Source organism: Pteronotus mesoamericanus, unplaced genomic scaffold, assembly GCF_021234165.1.
Source record: "Pteronotus mesoamericanus isolate MK-2021 breed Mesoamerican mustached bat unplaced genomic scaffold, CSHL_Meso_final contig_221, whole genome shotgun sequence".
Taxonomy (NCBI): domain Eukaryota; kingdom Metazoa; phylum Chordata; class Mammalia; order Chiroptera; family Mormoopidae; genus Pteronotus; species Pteronotus mesoamericanus.
Window position 1 is genome coordinate 18,500,442 of NW_026555092.1, and position 18,963 is coordinate 18,519,404.

General features: G+C 47.9%; 1 protein-coding gene across 12 annotated transcripts in view; it reads right to left on the reverse strand.

Moving 5' to 3' along the window:
• ERI3 (ERI1 exoribonuclease family member 3) overlaps positions 1–18,963 on the reverse strand; it is a 122,156-nt gene that overhangs the window by 70,688 nt on the left and 32,505 nt on the right. For 9 of the 12 annotated variants that reach the window (XM_054572118.1, XM_054572116.1, XM_054572114.1 and 6 more), the window contains 2 exons: positions 14,743–14,802; positions 9,796–9,887 (listed from right to left, as the gene is read on the reverse strand). In XM_054572118.1, coding sequence (XP_054428093.1) covers positions 9,796–9,887; positions 14,743–14,802 — 152 coding nt within the window. The other 3 variants (XM_054572119.1, XM_054572120.1, XM_054572115.1) reach the window with 3 other exon arrangements.

Sequence of the window (18,963 nt, forward strand, 5' to 3'; positions counted from 1 at the left end):
TCTGAGCGCGGGCCGCGCCTCAGCCCCCACACTGCCGCTCCTCCAGTCCTGCTCTAATGCACCCTGACATGCCTCTGAAGACAGAGAGCTGTTTGCAGTCAGCACCGTGATTTGTTAGTAATTATTTCCATGGTGTCACATTGCTGTCACTCTGTTAACAAAGAGACAGGCTGCCTCAGGCTCCCTGCAAGAAAGAATCGCAGAGAAAAAGGCCTGTCAGGCTCCCGGGATTCTCTGGGTTGGCTGGCTTTCTTCCCCAAACCAACATCCTTGCAGGCTTTGGAAAAAACAGTTTTACAGAACTAACAAGTTTGAGTCATGTCACCCTTTAGCCAGGGACACTGAGAATTGATCCCACCCCCCTCACAGCCACCATTCCCAAAGCACTACAGAGCTGAGTCCCGGAGTCCACAGATCACTGAACTGTGGGCCACTATGTCAACCACAGCCTTGGAGTTCCCTGGCCTTCACCTTCCAAGAACCCTCCTCTCCAACTCTTCTTCCTTTCTGGGGGTGTTCATAGCCTCTCGTGTGCTCTTAGGACCTGACAAAAGGATCCCATTTCAGACCACACTGAAGCAGTTTTCCCACTTGCACAGACAGTAGTTAGGGAGAATGTGATGGCAGGGCACCTGCCTTCCTTGAATCTGCCAACCACAGTTCAGGACCAAGGTTACTCTGGTGCCAATGCCCTTATAGCCTTCAGGTGCCTGCACATCTGCGAGGGGATCCCCACTGAGCTTCCCTGTTATTCCCAGTACCGGGACTGGTACAGCATCTGCACCCAAAGAACTAGTGCTTTGCTTTAGTGTAAAGTAATGTCTCCATTATCCGGGCTGGGAATTAAAGGACAGATTGGCAAGTGCTGACAAAAACAGAGGTCACTCACCTTACAGACATGGAAAGTTGGAGATTAATTCTCTCCCCTCACAAAGGGAATCAGACTCCTGGTTAGTGGAAGGGAAGCACCGATATTGAGAAACCCTTTCAATGCCAAGCAGCAGCAGCAGCAGCAGCAGCAGAAAAGGGAGACCAAAGCCCATAAGCCCTAGAGAGGCCTTATCAGGGTGGCAAGGGCCAACGCCAGCTAGCTCCTAGAGAATCCCATAGGATAGAGAAACCTGGACAGGACTAAGATTCTTCTGGCACCAGGGTCCAAAGGGCATAGGGCAGTACTTGCATGCATGGGAATGGAAGCTCCATGAAGGGAGAATGTTTTGGAAATTTGAGCTCTTTGTTCACTGCTATATCCTCAATACCTAGAACAGTGCAAGGCATATAATGGGTATTCAATAAGCATCTGCTGAAAGAATAAATAAATGGGTCAGTAGGCTTTAAGGTCACTTCCACAGGCCTGGGGTCAGCCCAGCCTCTCTCTATAACAGGAATTCAGAGAAGAGGGAGGCCAGTGTGGATTTCAGAAAAGACAAGAAAGAACACATGCCCAAGGGACTGGAATTAAGTTTTAAGAGGTGAGGGGGATTGGGATAAGCTGATAGACCTAGGGAGATTCTCATATCAGATTAAACATTCACATACTCATTCAACAAATATGTATTCAAGGACTAAGCAAGGTAGGTAGTCCAACAAAAGGAGAATAAACTAGTACGGTAACACAACGGAATACTAAACAGCAGTAAAAAGGCTGAACTGATACATAAAACAACATGGATGAATCTCCTGTATGTTATGTTGAGCAACAAAAGTCAGACACAAAAGAATACATCTTGTATGATTCCATTTAAATGAATATCAACAAGCAAAACTAAGCAAAAATAATAGAAGTCAGAACAGTAGTTACGTGGCAGTGGGAGGGTATTACTGACAGGGAAAGGGCACAAGGAAACCTTCTGGGTTGATGGAAAAGCGTCTTCATCTTCCTCTGGGTAGTGGTTACACAGGTGTGTATGTGTATAAAAACACAGCAGCTATACACTTCACATTGTATCCTTTTATACCCCACTATAATTACTTCATACCTTAATTTCTAGAAAGATTTAAAAAATAGTTGGGTCTCAAGAGTCACACACAGAGTTTAAAGAAAAAAACATAAAAATATCTCACCCAAAGGACAAAAAATTTCTAGGAGCAAGAGTGCTCCTTCGCCTTGCGTTCAGGGCACAAGCCCTTCAGCCTTCACTCTCTATCTGCCAGAGGACAAAGGGCCCAGGCAAGTGGCCAGGGCCTCAAAAGATCCAAAACTGTTCAAATCACAAAAGAATATAGCCCAGGTCCTGGGTGTCAGGGTCTGGTGGGAGGACCCATGCAGCCTCTATTCCATACCAGGCAAAATCTAGGGAAGCAGAGATGGGTCAGATGGTCAAGCCATGACCCCAGCTGTTTCTGAGGCTCTCTGAAGCAGCTTGTCTGTCAAATTCTGCCACAGAGCATAGAACCAGACTTCCAAAGACGGCTCTGAAGAGCCTCAGACACAAGACCAATCTGTCTTCTTGACAACCCAGGCAGAGGCTGGCTGTGCTATCCCAATTCTGGGCCACAGCTTTAAAGGCCTCAATGCCTATAAGCCCCTCCTGCCAGCAAGGAGGAGGCGATAAGACCCTCACAGATGGCCAAGGGGAGCTCCCTATGTAAGTCCAGGGACCGGAATCTAGGCAGCAACACTTGCCTCAGGATCAGTTAAGCAGTAAAGAGCCATCCAGTCGGCAGCTCTACAGCAGACCAAAGCTTGAGACCCCCACTGCCAAAACATCTCAGTGTCTGATTATTTACGATGTAAATACCTTTATCTTTTATGGGGATTTTAACTGAGAAAAACTTCCATTCCAGGGTTTGTTATAGTCACTAAAGTTCTTTTAGATCCTCTGATACCTTCCCAGGGGTTCCACCCTTCAGCCTAGAGGTGTCTAGAAAGTGGAAGACCAGAAGCTCTGTCCGCCAGGGAGACTGCAAGCATATCCCCTAGTGGCCCTCTAGGCCCAAAGTCCTTCCACAGCAGGCCAACCTCCACAGGCCCAGGTTCTGAGGAAGAGTGGGAAGGGAGCACAGGAAGGGAACTAGGAGACTGCTCGGCCTCCACAGAAACCTGCTCTTGCCCTAGGGCCCGCCCATGGCAAATGGATAGTCCCTGAAGGCCCACAATCAGGAGCTCCTTTATGCCAGTTCTAGGCCCCAAGACATGTGCAGGAGGGGGCTTTCATGCATTTGTGAGGATGCTGGCCCCAGAGGCACGTGAGCTCTCGGGTGGAGGCGGGCATCCCTCATTCCTCCAAGCCCACAAACTCTCGGCCTAAGGAGCTGTCAGGCTAACGAGGCTACCCCACCACCACTCCATCTGAGTGTGTGGCAGGCTGTACTGCACGACTGGCTTCAGGTGGCTCTTCTTTAATTAATGGCATCCCAGGCTCTGCAGGGAGCTTCACCCCACAATGAATGGCCCTCTCTCATTAGAGGCAGGCCTGCCATGATGTATTCAGGGTGAGGGCCAGGATTCATTTCCCTGTCTGTGGGTTGGGGATGGGAGGGAGGGGAGAGGCAGCAGGGACAGATTTATATCGAGTGACTTGGATTAGCTGCAGCTGAAACATGACCCCATCAACTCAAGCTGCCTTCTTGGGGCTAACCCGATGCACCTTTGCTGACGAGAAGGCTCTAGGGAAGCTGAAGGGAGGGCAGAAGGTCTGGTTCTCGTTCTCTCTGGGCTTTGGCTGCAGCTCAAAGGCCCAGAATTCCTATACAACCTGCAGAATCGCCCCCACCCCACCCCACTACACACACTTGGTGTGCGCTATGAGCCTGGTCTGTCTAAGCCTCTTCATGGCCAAGAAGCTGACCCGTTGGCTTCAGAGCTATAGTACTGAGGCTTTGACCACGGCTGTCAGCTTGCTCTCCTGCCTTCTATAGAAAATATCCTCACTCCCTACCTCAGAGAAGGAGTCCACAATGTGGTAATGCCCCCGTGTCTGCTGTATGAACAGGACCCAAGTATGTTCCAACACAGTACATCTCAGACCCCAAGCCACCCAGCACTAGGGAAAGGCAGGCATCAGTCAGACATGGAAACATACTGTCAGCCATCATCTATGGTGATCCTCTGGGGTAAGGAGATTCTGGGCAGTACTACTCTCCTTTTCTCCACCTCCCCCTGGTGCAACCTCGCAAAGATCATGAGGCTAAGCAAGGGGACTGGGTGCGGTCTTGTAGGCAAAAAGGGAAACTTAGGCCTTCAATTGTCCATGTTTCTACTGCACTTCTCAGTCTTAGAAGGAAGGCCACCTGCACTCTGCCAGCCACACAGGTGGCTCTAGGCTTAGGTAGGTTCAGGCTGGCAGCAAACAGCGCACAGTCTGACAAACTCCCCCTGCAAATCCCACTAAACTTGACATTCAATTTTGCTTATGCGTGGGAGAAAATACATACCTCAGAGCCTGCCCTCTATGCAACCTCGACCCTCTTAGATGCCCAATTCACTAAGAGAGCTGGCAGGTGGGCCTCACCTGCCCCTGCCAGCCAATCAGAAGGTTGCTTTGCAGGCCTGCTGTATCCCTAGGAGGGCCAGGGCAGAATGCCTATCATCTGCGCACACACCCACTCCATGTCATCCACACTTCTCCCGGGCCCTCATGGGGGAGCATTCATATACCCTTCCTTCCCTACTCAGAAAGAGATGTAGCTCAGTTCCGCTTTGCTAAGCCCTATTTGGCAATGTGTCTAAACACATGCAAACTTAATTAGTTCAGGAGGAGAGCCCAAGCGCTTGCAGTGACAGATAAAAGTATTGGGAAATGAGACAAGTCAGGACTGCCAGGGAGTTCTTACTCAAGCCCCTTCCCCCAGCAGGCTGCTAATCAAAGGTGATACAGCTCAGTGCTGAGACCCTCTGGCACATCCATGGGCAAGGGGCAAGGCTCTCAAGGGCTCAGTAACACGATGAGATGCCCCGCAAGCTTAGATGCCCCACATGATTTCAAATATACTAAGGGACAGAAGTGGCTAGAGCAATACTAGCAGTGGTTTCCCTAAAATAGATCTGAGGATTCATTCATTTGTAGCTCTGCGAGGAGGCTCTCAGACAGCCCCAAATCATCCCCCACCACACCTCCTGGACAACTATGCTCCACATCAAAATGAAGGTAATAGTCTAGACCTCCACTGACACCAGACCAGGTACCAGCAGCCAGGATGAGAATGGAGAGGGTGTTAAGCAGAGTGTGACATAATCTGCTGCAATTAGGAAAATGGAATAAAAGCAGCAAGACTGGATCAGAAAAGACTAGTTAGAAGACTTCTGTAATAATCCACAGAGACTATTATGACCTTAACTAGGGCAGTGGAAATGGGGATGGAAAGAAGGCAACGACTCTGAGAAAGCTCTGGGAGGAAGACTCAACAGGAATTGGCAATTAATTGGTTATGGCTAGAAAGCAGAATCAAGGATGATTCTCAGGTTTCCGACAGAGCTACCGAGTAGATGACCCCAGTCGTTATCTGAGGGAATGCTGGAGGTCTAGGGTTGAGAGAAGGATAACCCTTGAGCTTTAAGGGGCCTATGGGCATCTACATGGGGATAGAGAATAGGGAGCTGGATATAAAGGCTTGGAGTTCAGATGGCAGATGGAGCAGTGTCTTTTCTCCGGTGGGATCTCTGCTGCCATGTCAGTTTCCATTTCTCAGTTGCAGAAAAAGATTAGAAGACATCAGCACACAGAGGATAGTGGAAGCTATGGCAAAAGATGAGATCACTCTGGTAAGTGTGCGTGTGCAGAATAAAAAGAAAAGACAGTTAAGGACAGAGATCAAAAAAACACAAATATTTAACAAACACAAAATTTAACAAAAAAGGAAGAAGCATCTCTAAGACACTGTGAAGGTAAAGCTAGAGGAAAAGGAGACATAGAAAAGTAAAAACAAAGAGCATTTCAAGAAGGATGATATGGCCAACTTTGTCAAATGAGGGCAAGGAGTCCCAGCATTTCATCTATATTCTACACATCCACCCCCCCCTCCACTGCCCACACACACACACAGGATAGTCACCACCCCACAGTTCTCTCCCAGGTGTGTAGTTACATCACTATGGGACTTCACTCCAGGTGACTAGACACCAATAGTCTTGGCCATTTGACTTGCAGTCCTGCGGGCACCCTCAGCAGTCCCCACTGAGTGCCTGTCTCCCAAATAAGACTGGGTACAGTAATCTGAGCAAGTATCTTTTGACCTCCAGCCTTCCTAAAACTGAAAGTCTTCCAGGTCCACATCTGCAAAGCACCAACAGAGGGGTGTAGTAAGCACACTTCAGGAGGAAGACAGCCCAGCATTTACATATTCAATCTCCAGTGGAACGGAAACAGCATTCAGAGCTGAGCTGAGCTAGGAGAGGGCCCTCGCCACAGACTCTGAGCTGGCCCTAGACCCTGCCTCATCAGAGCAGAGCTGATTATCCTCATCCTCTCCAAAGGTCCCCATCCCAGGCTGCACTGAGGGCCAGGCCTCCCCTCATGTCAGCTCTTCCCTACACACCTCATACCCATCCTTACCCCTAGCTTTCTGTCTTCCTGATCTGCTCCTCTCCTCAGACCCACAGGTCACTGGAAAAGACCCTGGTCGCGCTTCTTGGCCACTCTGTGCTGTTCAGTTGGTGAACCCAGATATTCAAGCTACAGACTGAAATCTGAGCTCCTCAAGGGTGGCACCTGCGCAGGCGTCACTCCTCACTCTGCATCAGCCCTACCCTATCATCGTGTCAAAAATGGAACCCCTTTACAGAAACATTTCTACCTGGGTAAGGAGAGAAGATAAAAAAAACTGGTGAAAGAAAACTAAACCCCATGAGGAGCTTCAAGAAACACCAGGTAAGTTAAAGCAAAAGCAGGTCAGGTAGGGAAGGCAAGATGACCAAGGGCCAATTCCAGAACAAGTGTTGTATCTTAAACATGTTTAGAAAGAAAATTAAATCCATACTTACTAAATTAAAACCCACCTAAGCAGGACCTGTGACTATAGAATCAAAGCCCACGTAACCCTCGAGTATCAATTCATCCAGTTTTGATAAAAGATGGACCCAAAATGACTTGTCAGGTTGGGAGCAGATTTCTTTTCTCCAGCAGGAATTCTGCTGCCACTTCAGTTCCCGTTTCACAGTGCGTCACTAATCAGGCCCTTTCCAACAAAAGTGATGGGAAGCTGGTTGGGAGAGAGAGGAAGGACAGCAATAAGGAGCCACGGCTCTGGGAAACCAGAGTGGGAAAGGAAAATACTTGCTGAATTCCTTAGACTTAGTTAAATCTCAAAATGGATGTCAAAATAAAAAGTAAGCCACATACTAACAAGTTGTGGGTGTCAGTTTAACACCACCCTTGTCAGGCTCATCATCAGCCTTTACCGGGCACATAAAAAGGTGACGGCTTTGATGAGAGCCATCTGACGAGAGGTTCCAGGAACACCGATAAGCTGTGCGCTGTCACGCAGCACCACTTAGGTTTCCTCTCTGGCTGTTTTTATTTTGTTACACATTTAATTAAGAGCCTTCCCAGCAGTTATGCAGAGTCCTGCTTCTAAAAGGCAGCCTCAGAGCTCCCCTTCCCCCAGCCTCTGCCACCTGACATCTGCTTCCTCCTGCACACCCTTTCAGAGCTTCACTGGCTTTCCCAATCCAAACGCAAACCAACGTCCAAAAACTACCCAACCCCATTTGTTATTTTTGGAAGCTATGTGGTCTTGGAATTCAATTCTGTGTAGCTGTGAGTCTTTACCAATTTGAGCCTCAGTTTTTAATTTTGTTTTGTTTTTTCCAGCTATAACGTCCTACCAGTGAAGACAGAGGACTGAATGACATATGGTACGTGCTCATTTAAAATCTGGTTTCCTTTCACATATGCTTGAATTCAACAACCCTATCCCTCCTTTTGATTCCACTTTGATTACATCATTTCTTGTGAAGATATAGGGCAGCCTCCTGAGTCACCAAAATCTGCCAGGGCCCACCATGCCAACAGCTGAACTGGCGTTGCAGGCCAGAGCAGGCCAGACTGCCAAGCTCAGGAGAATCAGCCCCAGAGTCGTCAGCCTCATGCCCAGGAAAATTTTCTTATGCACATACAGGATGGGGCAAAAGTAGGTTAACAGTTGTTCATCTGAAAAATAATACAATAATTCATAAGTAATACAAGAATAAACTCCGTTTCATGTACTCACAACTATAAGCCTATTTTTTTGCCCCACCTGGTGTATATATGTACATGCCCGTCACAGTTAACACAAAAGATTCTGAAATGCGAGTGTTTGTTACATGAACACACCAAAGACAAACAACCACTAGAAGAGTGGGAGTCCTGGGAGGCTATTTGGAGAAACCAGGCCTCTGGAATGGACCACACAGGCCTCTGGGTATCAGCCTATTCCCTGCTCCACCCCAAACACCTCCTCCTATCCCGCCGAGCTCCACCTAAATCTTTTCTCTGTTTCAAGTGCTCAAAGCTGACCAGGAGACTATAAACAAGAACAACAGCCTTCCTCCTCCTCCTCACTTTCTACATGGAACCCTCCTCTGATTCCTATCAGCCCAGCCTATATAATCTCCCTGACAAATGAGTGTCATCTGGGAGCAGAGAGATCCCCTGGAGCTCTGGGAGCTGTGTGTGCAGACCTGGTGGTGTGCAGCAAGTGTGTGCACACAACCTAAGGGATATGGGAGATGAGGTGTGTAGGTGTTTATGTGACCTGGGCTTGTTCTCCCTTCTATCTCACCTAGAGAGCTGGTGTCCAATTGCAGGCCTGATACCCATCTGGCTGGGTGCATAACTTTGCTTCAATGCCCAGTATCCGAAAGACAAAGACAAAAAAAAAAAAAAAAGGCCGTGATGAGAAGATAGTAATGCCTGATTTGGTAGGAAATATCGCTCCAGAACCACTACTCTCAGCTCCCCGCTGATACCCTATCCCATGCTCAAAAGTGCAGGTGTGCATGCGCGTACACACACACACACAGAATGCTTGCTGCCGCCTTCAGTCACAAAGAACACAGAGTTATCGATTCTATCAATCCTCAGCAAACAATGCCCCCACCACTTCCACCCCACTTTGGTTCCCTGGGGACTGTCTGAAGTCAGGTATCCATGAGATAGACAAGAGGCAAAAGTGTCAGCCTAGCAAAGTAACCAGTTTTGTCTTCCAGGATCAGGAGACAAAGGAGAGAAAGCAATGGGGACAAAGGAGAAGAGAAGAGGCTGTGACTTAGGCAACTTCCTAGAAAAAGCTTTCTCTCATCCCACCCGTAGGCTCTCAGTTGTATCATCAGGGCCTTGTAGCCCAGATAAGAGGATAGCACAGTATAATGGTTGGGAGAAAGGACCCTAGAGGCAGGTTGCCTGGGTTTGAATCCTAGCTCCGTATATTCTTGGGCAAGTTACTTAACCTCTTTGTACCCTAATCTTCTCATCTATAAAAACAGAAATAGTAGGAGTACCTACGGTTATAAAATACACTTAGACTAATAAACACTATGCATCTGGTTAAAAAATATAGACCCTCCTTTAACTCTTTCCTTCCAGGGCACTGACATGTAGCCCTGCAACTGAAGGGCTATCTTAAGCAGTGAGACCTGGCAATGGCACGAAGGCCCCAATAACAGCAGTCCCAGTAGAGTCCTTGATCTAGCCCTCCCTGCTCCAGAGGCAGAAGGCAGGGCTCCCAGCCCTCTTCTTCTGCTGGCAGCCCCCCAAACCCAGGGACTCCCTGACCTAGCTGCCCTGTTGGCTTAGGCATTTAAGTCTGTGAAAGGCAAGAACTGGTCCCACAGGTTCCAAGCCCTGCTAGCAAAGCAGCCCTTCTCATACTCACATGACTTTTAAGTCCCAGTCTCCACAGGTGACAAAAATTGACTTGACGTTTGGATCTAAGAGGCCTTCCTTCGCCATCCACTCATCGACCCTCTGAAAAGTACACAACAAGAACAGATGAGATTTTCCTTTTTTTTTTTTCCCTGAGCCTGAGAAGAGCCACAACAGTGAAACGCAGATAAGCTGCCTGTAATCAGAGCAGGAGAAAATTGTAATCTTATCCAGCCACGGCTCTGCTCTGGGCTCTTCACCTTGGCTCAGAACTATGGAGGCACTTGCAGGACAATTCCTGCAAGGAGAGCTCACAAGTACAAGTGTTGTGGGGGAGGAAGCCCCTCCACGCCCCTGTTCCTGGCAGCCTGCCCCAGATAGCATAAGGACAGATCCCAGTAAATCAGTCCAAATACCTTTGGTCCTCAAAGGCACAGCCTAGCATAGACATAGGCTGTCCTGGGCTTGAGAGCAGGCTGGATCCCCAAGCAGGGACTCCAATCCACAGGTTCACTCACTCACTTATTCATTTTTACCCTCCTATCAAATGTTTATTAATCAAACTTAAGAATTCAGTTATTCCCCAAATGAAAGTGAAGTTAATTCCACCATGAGTCTAGCAGAAGCAGCTCTTTGCTGGGCAGGAGCAAAGCTCATAACTGGTCCCAGACTTTATATTTCTCCTCTCTTGGTTGAGGATTAAAATTCAACAGATTCTTTTGAAGGCTAAGCTCAATTCCTAGTTAGGGAGAAAAATTGCTCCTAAACACACTTTAAGTCTATTTCTCCCTTCATCCCTTTGATAGGTTTGATTATTTGCACTGACACTGGAAGTACAAATACTAAAATCAGTATATAATGACAGAATTATCATAAAGAATTCATGAAGCATTGCCTATTTTTCAGACGATCCCGGGCATCGGGTAGGAGTGCAGGAGATCACACCACTGCTCCACTCACACAGGAGGACTGTTTTTAAAGGCTGTATGACATAGTAGTTAGAAACGCAGGACTGAAAGTCAGACGCATGTAGGTTCTAACCTTGGCTCTTCAATATCCTGGCTGTGTCACTGATGGGAAGTCATTTAAAAGTCATTTAACTCCTCTGAACTTCAGCTTCCTTCATCTATAAAATGAGGTAGGATGACTAACCTTAGACGTTGTTTTGAGAATTAAATGTAAGTGTAATAATGTATTTAAGTTCCTCCACAAAACAGACAGTAGGCTGAGAAGGGGAGAGAAGCAGATCATCATAATACAATATACTAGTTGCAGCAATAAAGAAGTGACCAGAATGCTACAGGACCAAAAGGAGGAAGTAGCCAGCTCTGCTATTTACAAGGAAAGGAGTCAGACAGGCTTCATAGAGAAGGTAATTGAATTAGGGGCTTGGTGGTATGCTTGACAGGATAGAACAGAGGAAAAGGGGATTATAGGCAGAGGCACAGGCCCAATCATTTTGTATTTGAGAAGCAATGATCTGTTTAATGTTTGTTTTCCTCACCGGACTACCTGCACCATGAAGGCAGGGACTCTTATCTGTCTTGTTCCGTGTCAGTCTCTAACCCAGCGCAGTGTCTTCTCAATAGGTATCCTCAGACTGACTGAAATATGGGCAGCGTATAATGTGACCACAGTCAACAGTGTATAGAAAGGAGGAACAGGAATTGAAGCTGGACACTAGATTAGGCCAGACTGTGAAGGGCCTTGTATGCCCAGCAGGTAATGGAGAGTCCATGGAAATCTTGATGTAAGATTACTTCTGGCAGGTGTAGGTTGGCTCCCCAGACATCTCAGAGATCCTGGAAGTCTGGCCTGTGTTAAAGCAGTCCCTGAGTAGGGACAAGGATCCTATGTAGTTCCACAGCTACAACAGTCCGAGCTCCCAGAACATCGGAGACATCAGAGATACCCCCCAGGGCCAAGTTATGGAGATCCTCTTCATAAACAGTACACCAGAGAATCCTCCTCAGCCCGAGGACCCCCCATAGCTAAATTCTAGACCCTCCACGGCAGAATGGTTTGTCTCCCCAGCCACTGTGGACTTTGCATAGACAAATAGAAACACACGCGCGTGTGCATCCCAATTTCCCCTAAGTCACATAAAGAAAATAAGGTAGGCCCTGGCTGGTGTGGCTCAGTTGGTGGGCATTGTCCTGCAAAGCAAAAGGTTGCCTGTTCAATTCTGGTCAGGGCATATGCCTGGGTTGTGGGTTTGGTCCCCAGCAGGGGCAAAAGGCAATTGATCAATGTTTCTCTGTCATATTAATGTTTCCCTCCATCTCTTTCTCCTTCCCTTCCCCTCTCTCTAAAAATAAGTAAATGAAATCTTTTTTTAAAAAAAGAAAAGAAGTTAGACTTCACACAAAAAGGGATAAGGTGAACCTGGAGCTCCCTAAGTCACCTAATGCTCTGGGTCACTGGCCTTAAGTCCCCAAGTAAGTGCCCCACATACAAGGGGGGCTGGCTCCCCAATGCCCCAACTCCTGCACAGTAGTCCTGGAAAAGACAGCAGGATAGGACAGAACTGTCAGGAGGCAATGCCCAGCAATACTAGGCTTTCACCATGAGAAGCACTTAATATTCACTAGGGTCCCTGGAAGCTTAGGGCCTAGGTCATTCACTCATGCAGGAGATATTTGGTGAGCATCTTCTACTATGAGCCTGTTAAGGAAGTGATACCACATTAGGAATCAGGCCTGTCCTTTTCCTTCCCTCTCTGCTTGAATGGATAAAGGGCTAGAGGAACCGTCAGGGTAACCTCAATCTTCCTCTCCAGCCCCAACCCTCTCAATCCTCCCCACCCCCTCAACAGCTGCTGAAGGTCTAGGGGAGCCCAGCCTGAGCCTACTTAGAACAAAAGAGTCAGGTGGATACACGGATGGCTGGATAGGTAGATTATGGATGGATAAACAGATGAGTAGAGGTGGGGGGATGAATGTGTGGATGGCTGTGTGAATGGATGGGTGAACAGGTTTTCAGGAGCCCAGAAAGTCTATCCATTGACCTTGTTTTGGGATGAGGGAATGATGACAATTCACTCCTGTATCCTGTCTCTCCCTGTTGGTTCTAATGCCTTCAGGTTGGACCAGGGAGGTGGAAGACAGTCAGGACAAATGAGCTAAAGGAAGAAGAAAATTTTTTTTAGAGAATAGATGAGTCAGGCAAACACCTAGCTGGCCACCTGCTCAGGATCTTGATTAGGACAAAAAGTTATCTCTTTAGCTCTGTAACCAACTCAGGGATAATAAGACAAAGTAGAGCCTGGTTAGGTCTCCTTATCTTGCCAGGCTGCCTATTCAGGTCAATGCCGGAAATCTTCCCTCTTCCCCACAAAGAGTGCTGAAGCAGCAGAAAGAGCTTGCTGGGTGAGACTGGAGTCCTCTGAGGACTCCTCTCCAGGGCTGACCTGGGATCAGTGGGAGGATGCCCCCTGAAGACCACATCTCCCCCTCAATTGGCACCACTGAGGGAAAAAACCTCATAACCCTACCATCCCAGGATTTGTGCTAGTTCAGAAGAAGCATCTTCATCCCAGGAGCCCAGAGACATTCCATGGACAAGCTGCCTGTCTTACAGCCTCCCTCAGGAGCCAGGCCCTATCTGGGCTTGCTAGCTGTGACACAGGGAAGGACAGGTCCTTTCTGTCTCCTTGATCCTGGTCCTTTGAGGAACAGTGCAAGCTGAGGAGGCCTCTCAGTCATAAGAGTGTATCTTCTGTCAAAAAAAAGAGGGTCCACGGGGTTGGGAGACATCTCAGAGCTCATCTATCTTCTCCCAGTTCATTGCAGGTACCTAACCCTGCCCCTCCCCAGAGCCTGACTGGTTACAGAGCCTGGGCTTGCACACTCTCAGGGACAGGAGGCAAACTGTCCCACTAGGTGAGCCTAAACCCGCCTCTGACCCTGGCTCCATCCTGAGGAGCCCCAGGAAATTCAGTCTGCATTCCTACAGGACAGGCTGACTTGACTAAATAAACAGCTCCCCCTCCCGCTCCCTGCCACCACCCTCTTTCCCCGAGGCTCACTACCTCCAGTGCAGATGTGCCCGCTCTTCCCTGTATACTCTGTTTCTCCTGTGCTTTGACAGGGGCTGAGCTTCGGGTGTATTGGTCTTAAAGACAAATAAAGCACCTAAGGAGAGCCACAGGCTTTTTCTCTTCTCCGCCCCCCTACAGAGGAGTGGGAGGGGGACCTCTCCTTCTCTGAAAACTCCCAGGCAAAGGGGGCTGGGAGACAAGCTGAGGCAGAGCACTGCCCTTCCTTGTTCCCTTAGGCTGGAGCACAAGAAGCTGCATCTTAACCTTTTCCAGCTCCCCGAGGAGAACATCCTAGAAGTGTGGTCTCTGCCAAGGGTTCTAAAGCCTTTAATTTGATTTCCCTCACACAGGCAATTGTTGTAATTATTCTGATTAGGAATCATTACCCAGTACAGCCTCTGCACCCGACAGGCACACTGCGTCCAGCGGCAAGCTGCAGTGGGGCAGGCGGGCCCAGCCGCACCTCCTGGAGGAGCTGACAGCAAACAAAAGCCATCAATAGGGACTTCTGGGTGAGTTAATGAAGTGCTCACATGCCACAAGAAGCCAACACTAAAGCTAAACAAAAACACCTCCAGTCCCCGGGGCCAGTCCAGCAGTGCCATAGCTCAGCTCCCCTACCTCCCAGCCTGCCCAGCGCAGGCTGCCCAGAACCAGCCAGCACGGGACGGGCTGGGGGCCCTCCGCCAGCCTCCTGGCAGCACTCGGACATCTTGTCAGTAACCCTGACAGGAACAGCTGGAGATGACAGATCAATGGTTCAATACTCTCAACAGCATGTCACTGATGTGACAGCAAATGTTATTCTAATCAAGCCATAATCATAGTCAAATTACACAGCTACATTCTCAGGAGGGGAGGGAGAGAAAGGCGGCAGGAAGGGGTCAGAGGTTAGGAATTAAAGGTCACTCAACCTACCTCGAGCACTTGCTGCAGGCTTGGCTGACCATCCACCATGGCTTGAATAATCCCGGTGAGCTGAAAGGAAAGATAAAGATCCAATGGATGGAAAACTCAAAGCCGGACTGAATTCTTTCTTTTCTGTTTTTCTCCTTCTACTGTAAAGAACTCTGACCTGTGCTGTTTTAGGCTGAGAGCCTTGGGAATAAAGTCCCAGGACACGCTCTAAACTTTCTAACAACATCCTGCCCTGAAATGGGGATACACACCTATGTGCTGATCACAGGGTATGTCTCATACCTGTTTCAGCTTTCATTTGCAGAAATAAAAATAAAAAAGGATTTTATGTGCCTTTTGTGTTCGACAGACTCCATAATGCCTCACAAATTAAAACCTAAAGTAAATTCACCTCCAAGCTTCACAGAGGCTCCGGTCGGACTTAGGGAATAATCACACAGGACAGGCACACTTAGTTTCCAGTCCACCCCTGCTCTGGGCCTCAATGCCCAGCATTTCCCCCTCTAACGCCAGTGAAGGACCAGGGGAGTTCCCACAGACATCCACCCTTCACCCTGCATACGTGGGCCCTCTATACCAACCAGCCAAGCAAGAAACAGGCACCTTCAACTGATGGGGAAACTCAGTCAGCAAAGCCGAGCGTACAAACCTGGTCTAGAGAATTGCTGACTCACAGGCCTATGTTTCACCCAGGTCAGGCTTAGGTTGAAACAAGCTTGTTGCTTTGATTTGTTTAGAAGTGAAAATATTGCTTAAGCACAGGCTAGAACAGACTGCCTCCAGGATCTGAGGCAGGAGGTCCAGTCCACAGAACTGGACTCAGCTGGAAATCACTATACCCACTGTGCCCATGGCTACTTCCAGAGAGAGTAGCATCGAAGGCTTGCTTGGAAACGTCTATTTTTTTTTTAAGTGTTGGAGGGACAGATTAAACTCCAATTAAACTATAATTACATTTAATGAATACCAAATACCCAACTCACAGAAACCGCTGGCACTAAGAGGGAAGGTTATTTTCTCATAGCGACTTACATGGAATGGTAATACACACCTTTTAGGGAAGAAATTTTCATTTTAAGAACGCTGAGTTCCTCTAGGTGGGTTTCTGTAGTTCATCAAGTCATTATTAGGTGGTATTTTAAGGAAGTGTAAGGACACAGCCACTCTATTTTATATTCCAGAAACTGTTTTTATATTAATCTGTATTTTAATTGGGTAACAGCTGCTGCCTACAGACTTCCCATGGTCTAAAAGGAAAATAAATTAGAAAGATTAACTACACTGTTGTTTCACAAGGCTTTAACCCACAGCATGCCCACCCGGCTGGCACCTTCACACCCTTTCCTTGCTTGGGAGACCAAAGAACTGCCCAGCAGAGGGAGGGCCTGAGCCAAAGAGAAGAAAAGATGGTCTACTGAGGGTTGGAGAGGGGATGGCGGGAGATGAGCCCCAGGTCAGCAGCTTTAATCTTGGAGTGCTAAGACTCCTTTTATTTAGCCAATGACTATTCTTGAAGAGCCTACAACGTGCTGGGCCCATTATAGGAATTAGGGAGCCAGCAGTGAAGAAAAACATGAAAACCTTCATTGAATCTGCATTCCTCTTGGCAGCCCTCTCCTGTGCCCAGCCCTGCTAGCACCCAGGGCCTGTGCACTTTCCAGAGCCACACACTGAGCAGGCAGTTGCCCTGTGTTTTATCTCAGGTATACAGTGGCCAGAGTTCAGAGCAGACTTGTACCAACTCCAGCTCCCATATCGACAGGACTGACTACTGCCCATGCACCCACCACTGCCCTTTCTGGGTCAGGTTGTCTCCTGCTTAGTTCCCCCAAAGCTGAGCCACACCCCCAAGCTTGGAGCTGGGGCTTTGGGTCTGGACTGTCCTGGAAAAGAGCGCTCACAGCAATTCTTCCTTCTTGGAAAGCTCCAGGGTCTACATGCCCGTCGCATATCTGGCCTGAGTTCCTGAGGCAAGGATAGGGCTACCCCTTCTCTGGGCTCCCACCAAGGGTCACTCAGATGAGCTGAATGCTGAAGGGCTTCCAGACACAAAGGAAACCAGTGGCACCCTTGCTGAGAACCCTCCCTCCTTGGAGATGGAACTTTGGTCAGCATCTGTGTACACTAGAAGCACCTGCCCTGGGTCCTAGGAAGATCACAGATTTGGGAGAGAAAATTGCTCTACCAAAAGGGAAAACCAGGGGTGCTGCTCTGTAGGAGCTCTCACTACAGACTAGGCCTGACTCTTCCCACACTAGGGGTGGGGGTGGGGGTTGGGGTTCCAGAATCCTGGGGCTTTCCCAAACTCCTCTCCAGCAATCTTAGAATCATCAGCCTGAGAGGAACCTAGTGAGTTCAGCTCCCTCTTTCTACACGGTTCCCATACGACTTGTGGTCCAGCAAAGCATGGCTTACAGCTGACTTCCTGAAGGACTTGAACTCAACCCCCAGAGACATGGGGGTTTGAACTCTTGGTTCGACTAGAGGCAGCTTTCCAGGGGGAGGCTATATTCCCCTGCATTAATTCTTCCAAGGATGGACTACTATCTTATCAGCTCTGCCAAGGCACTGGATGAAGATGGGGTGAAATTTAAAAAGTTGGTCCTTATACCTGATACTAACAACCAGTAAGACACCTACCTGTAAGACTTACACCACAAGCTGTGAGGGAGAGAGAAAATTTAATAAAATAAATACTGGAAAGTTCTACCTTAGGTATAACTTAAATCTTTCATGCTACAGTTTAAGCTCATTCCCACTTGGGTTAATATATATTGGTAAAAAGCTTTCATATCCTCACAATGAAAGGTACTAGAGCAAAGCCAAGTATTATTAAGCTGAGAACCAGGGCTCACAGGCTAAACAGAGCTCAGAGACCTTAACCACTTAAAGCAAGAGAGGTGAGAGGAAGAATTAATGTGTGCTCTGTGGCTCCTTTCACTGAGGGATTACAGATTAACTCCCGCTTCTCCAGACTCAGAAACCACAAGGCGAGGGGTTTTTGACCCTGACTGATAACATGGCTGGTTGCTGAGATCCCCTACCCACACAACGGCTTCATCCAGGAATGAGCTGGCTTCGTCATAAACACTAGCAACTACAGGAAGCAGCCCAGGACACTTGGTGCCAATAGCATGTCAGCATCCAGCACTTTCTCCTTTCACAGTTTATCTCCAACACAAATCGTATTCTGACACCAAGACAGTTTGTTGATTACATAAGCACTTGTCTCTGGTGTGCAATCTGATAATCAGACCCACTCTTTCTGCTCAGACAAAGAGACCAATAAATCTCACCCTTTATAAGTACAGGTGCAAGAGAAAACCCTTTACTGGCATTTAGCAAAATGGGTATTTTTCTAGTTTTTTCATGACAATGACGACAAAAAAGACTGCTCAAGGTCAGGGACTATGTGGCAGTCATGCTGCTGGAGACAGAGATCTGATGAGTAGGAGCAGATTCTAAAGGCAGTAAAGAAAGGGCTTGGGAAGGAATGAAACGCATCCCATCCTATCTCTGTCAGAACCATGTCTCCAGGCTGACTATCAACTGAAACTAAGAAAGGACTTCAAGAAGGCCAATAACATGTTCATTACACAGAACAGTAAGAGTATCTATATGCGGACTACAAACTTATGCAAAGCAGAATCCCTCTTTCTGCTGCCAGCATTGGACCTATCTCTCGCCCCTCCACACAAGCACGTGCTCATGTGTGTGCTCTATTTGTCATGTGTGCACGCACACACATGCCAGAGTTCTTAAGAACTGCTTGTGCACGAGAGAAAATTCTACCAGAGGAGCAGCTCAGGCACAACCAGGAGCTCTGAGGTTGTTCCCTCCAGCTGGAAAGGCAGCTACTATCAGGAAGGATGAGGTCTGAGAACAACAGCCCTCATCCTGTGTCCATGGCTCTCTCTGCACAAGAGTTCCACGAGGTATGGAGACAGGGCACTATTTACATGATAAAGTTTTCCAAAGACTTTACTTGCTCAAAAGAGCAAATCAGCAGTACAGTTACTCTAAGTGTGGCTGAATAATTCCTTGACAAGATTCATTCATTTAAGGAACACATATTAAGTGTTTGCTTAGTATGAGGTCCTAATGATGGGACACAGATGGGTCAGATCTAGTGTCTGCCCTCAAGGAACTCACAGTTCAGTGAGGAGACAGACACAGTAAATAATTACAGTATAATGTATATGGTCAGTGTTATTTTGAGGT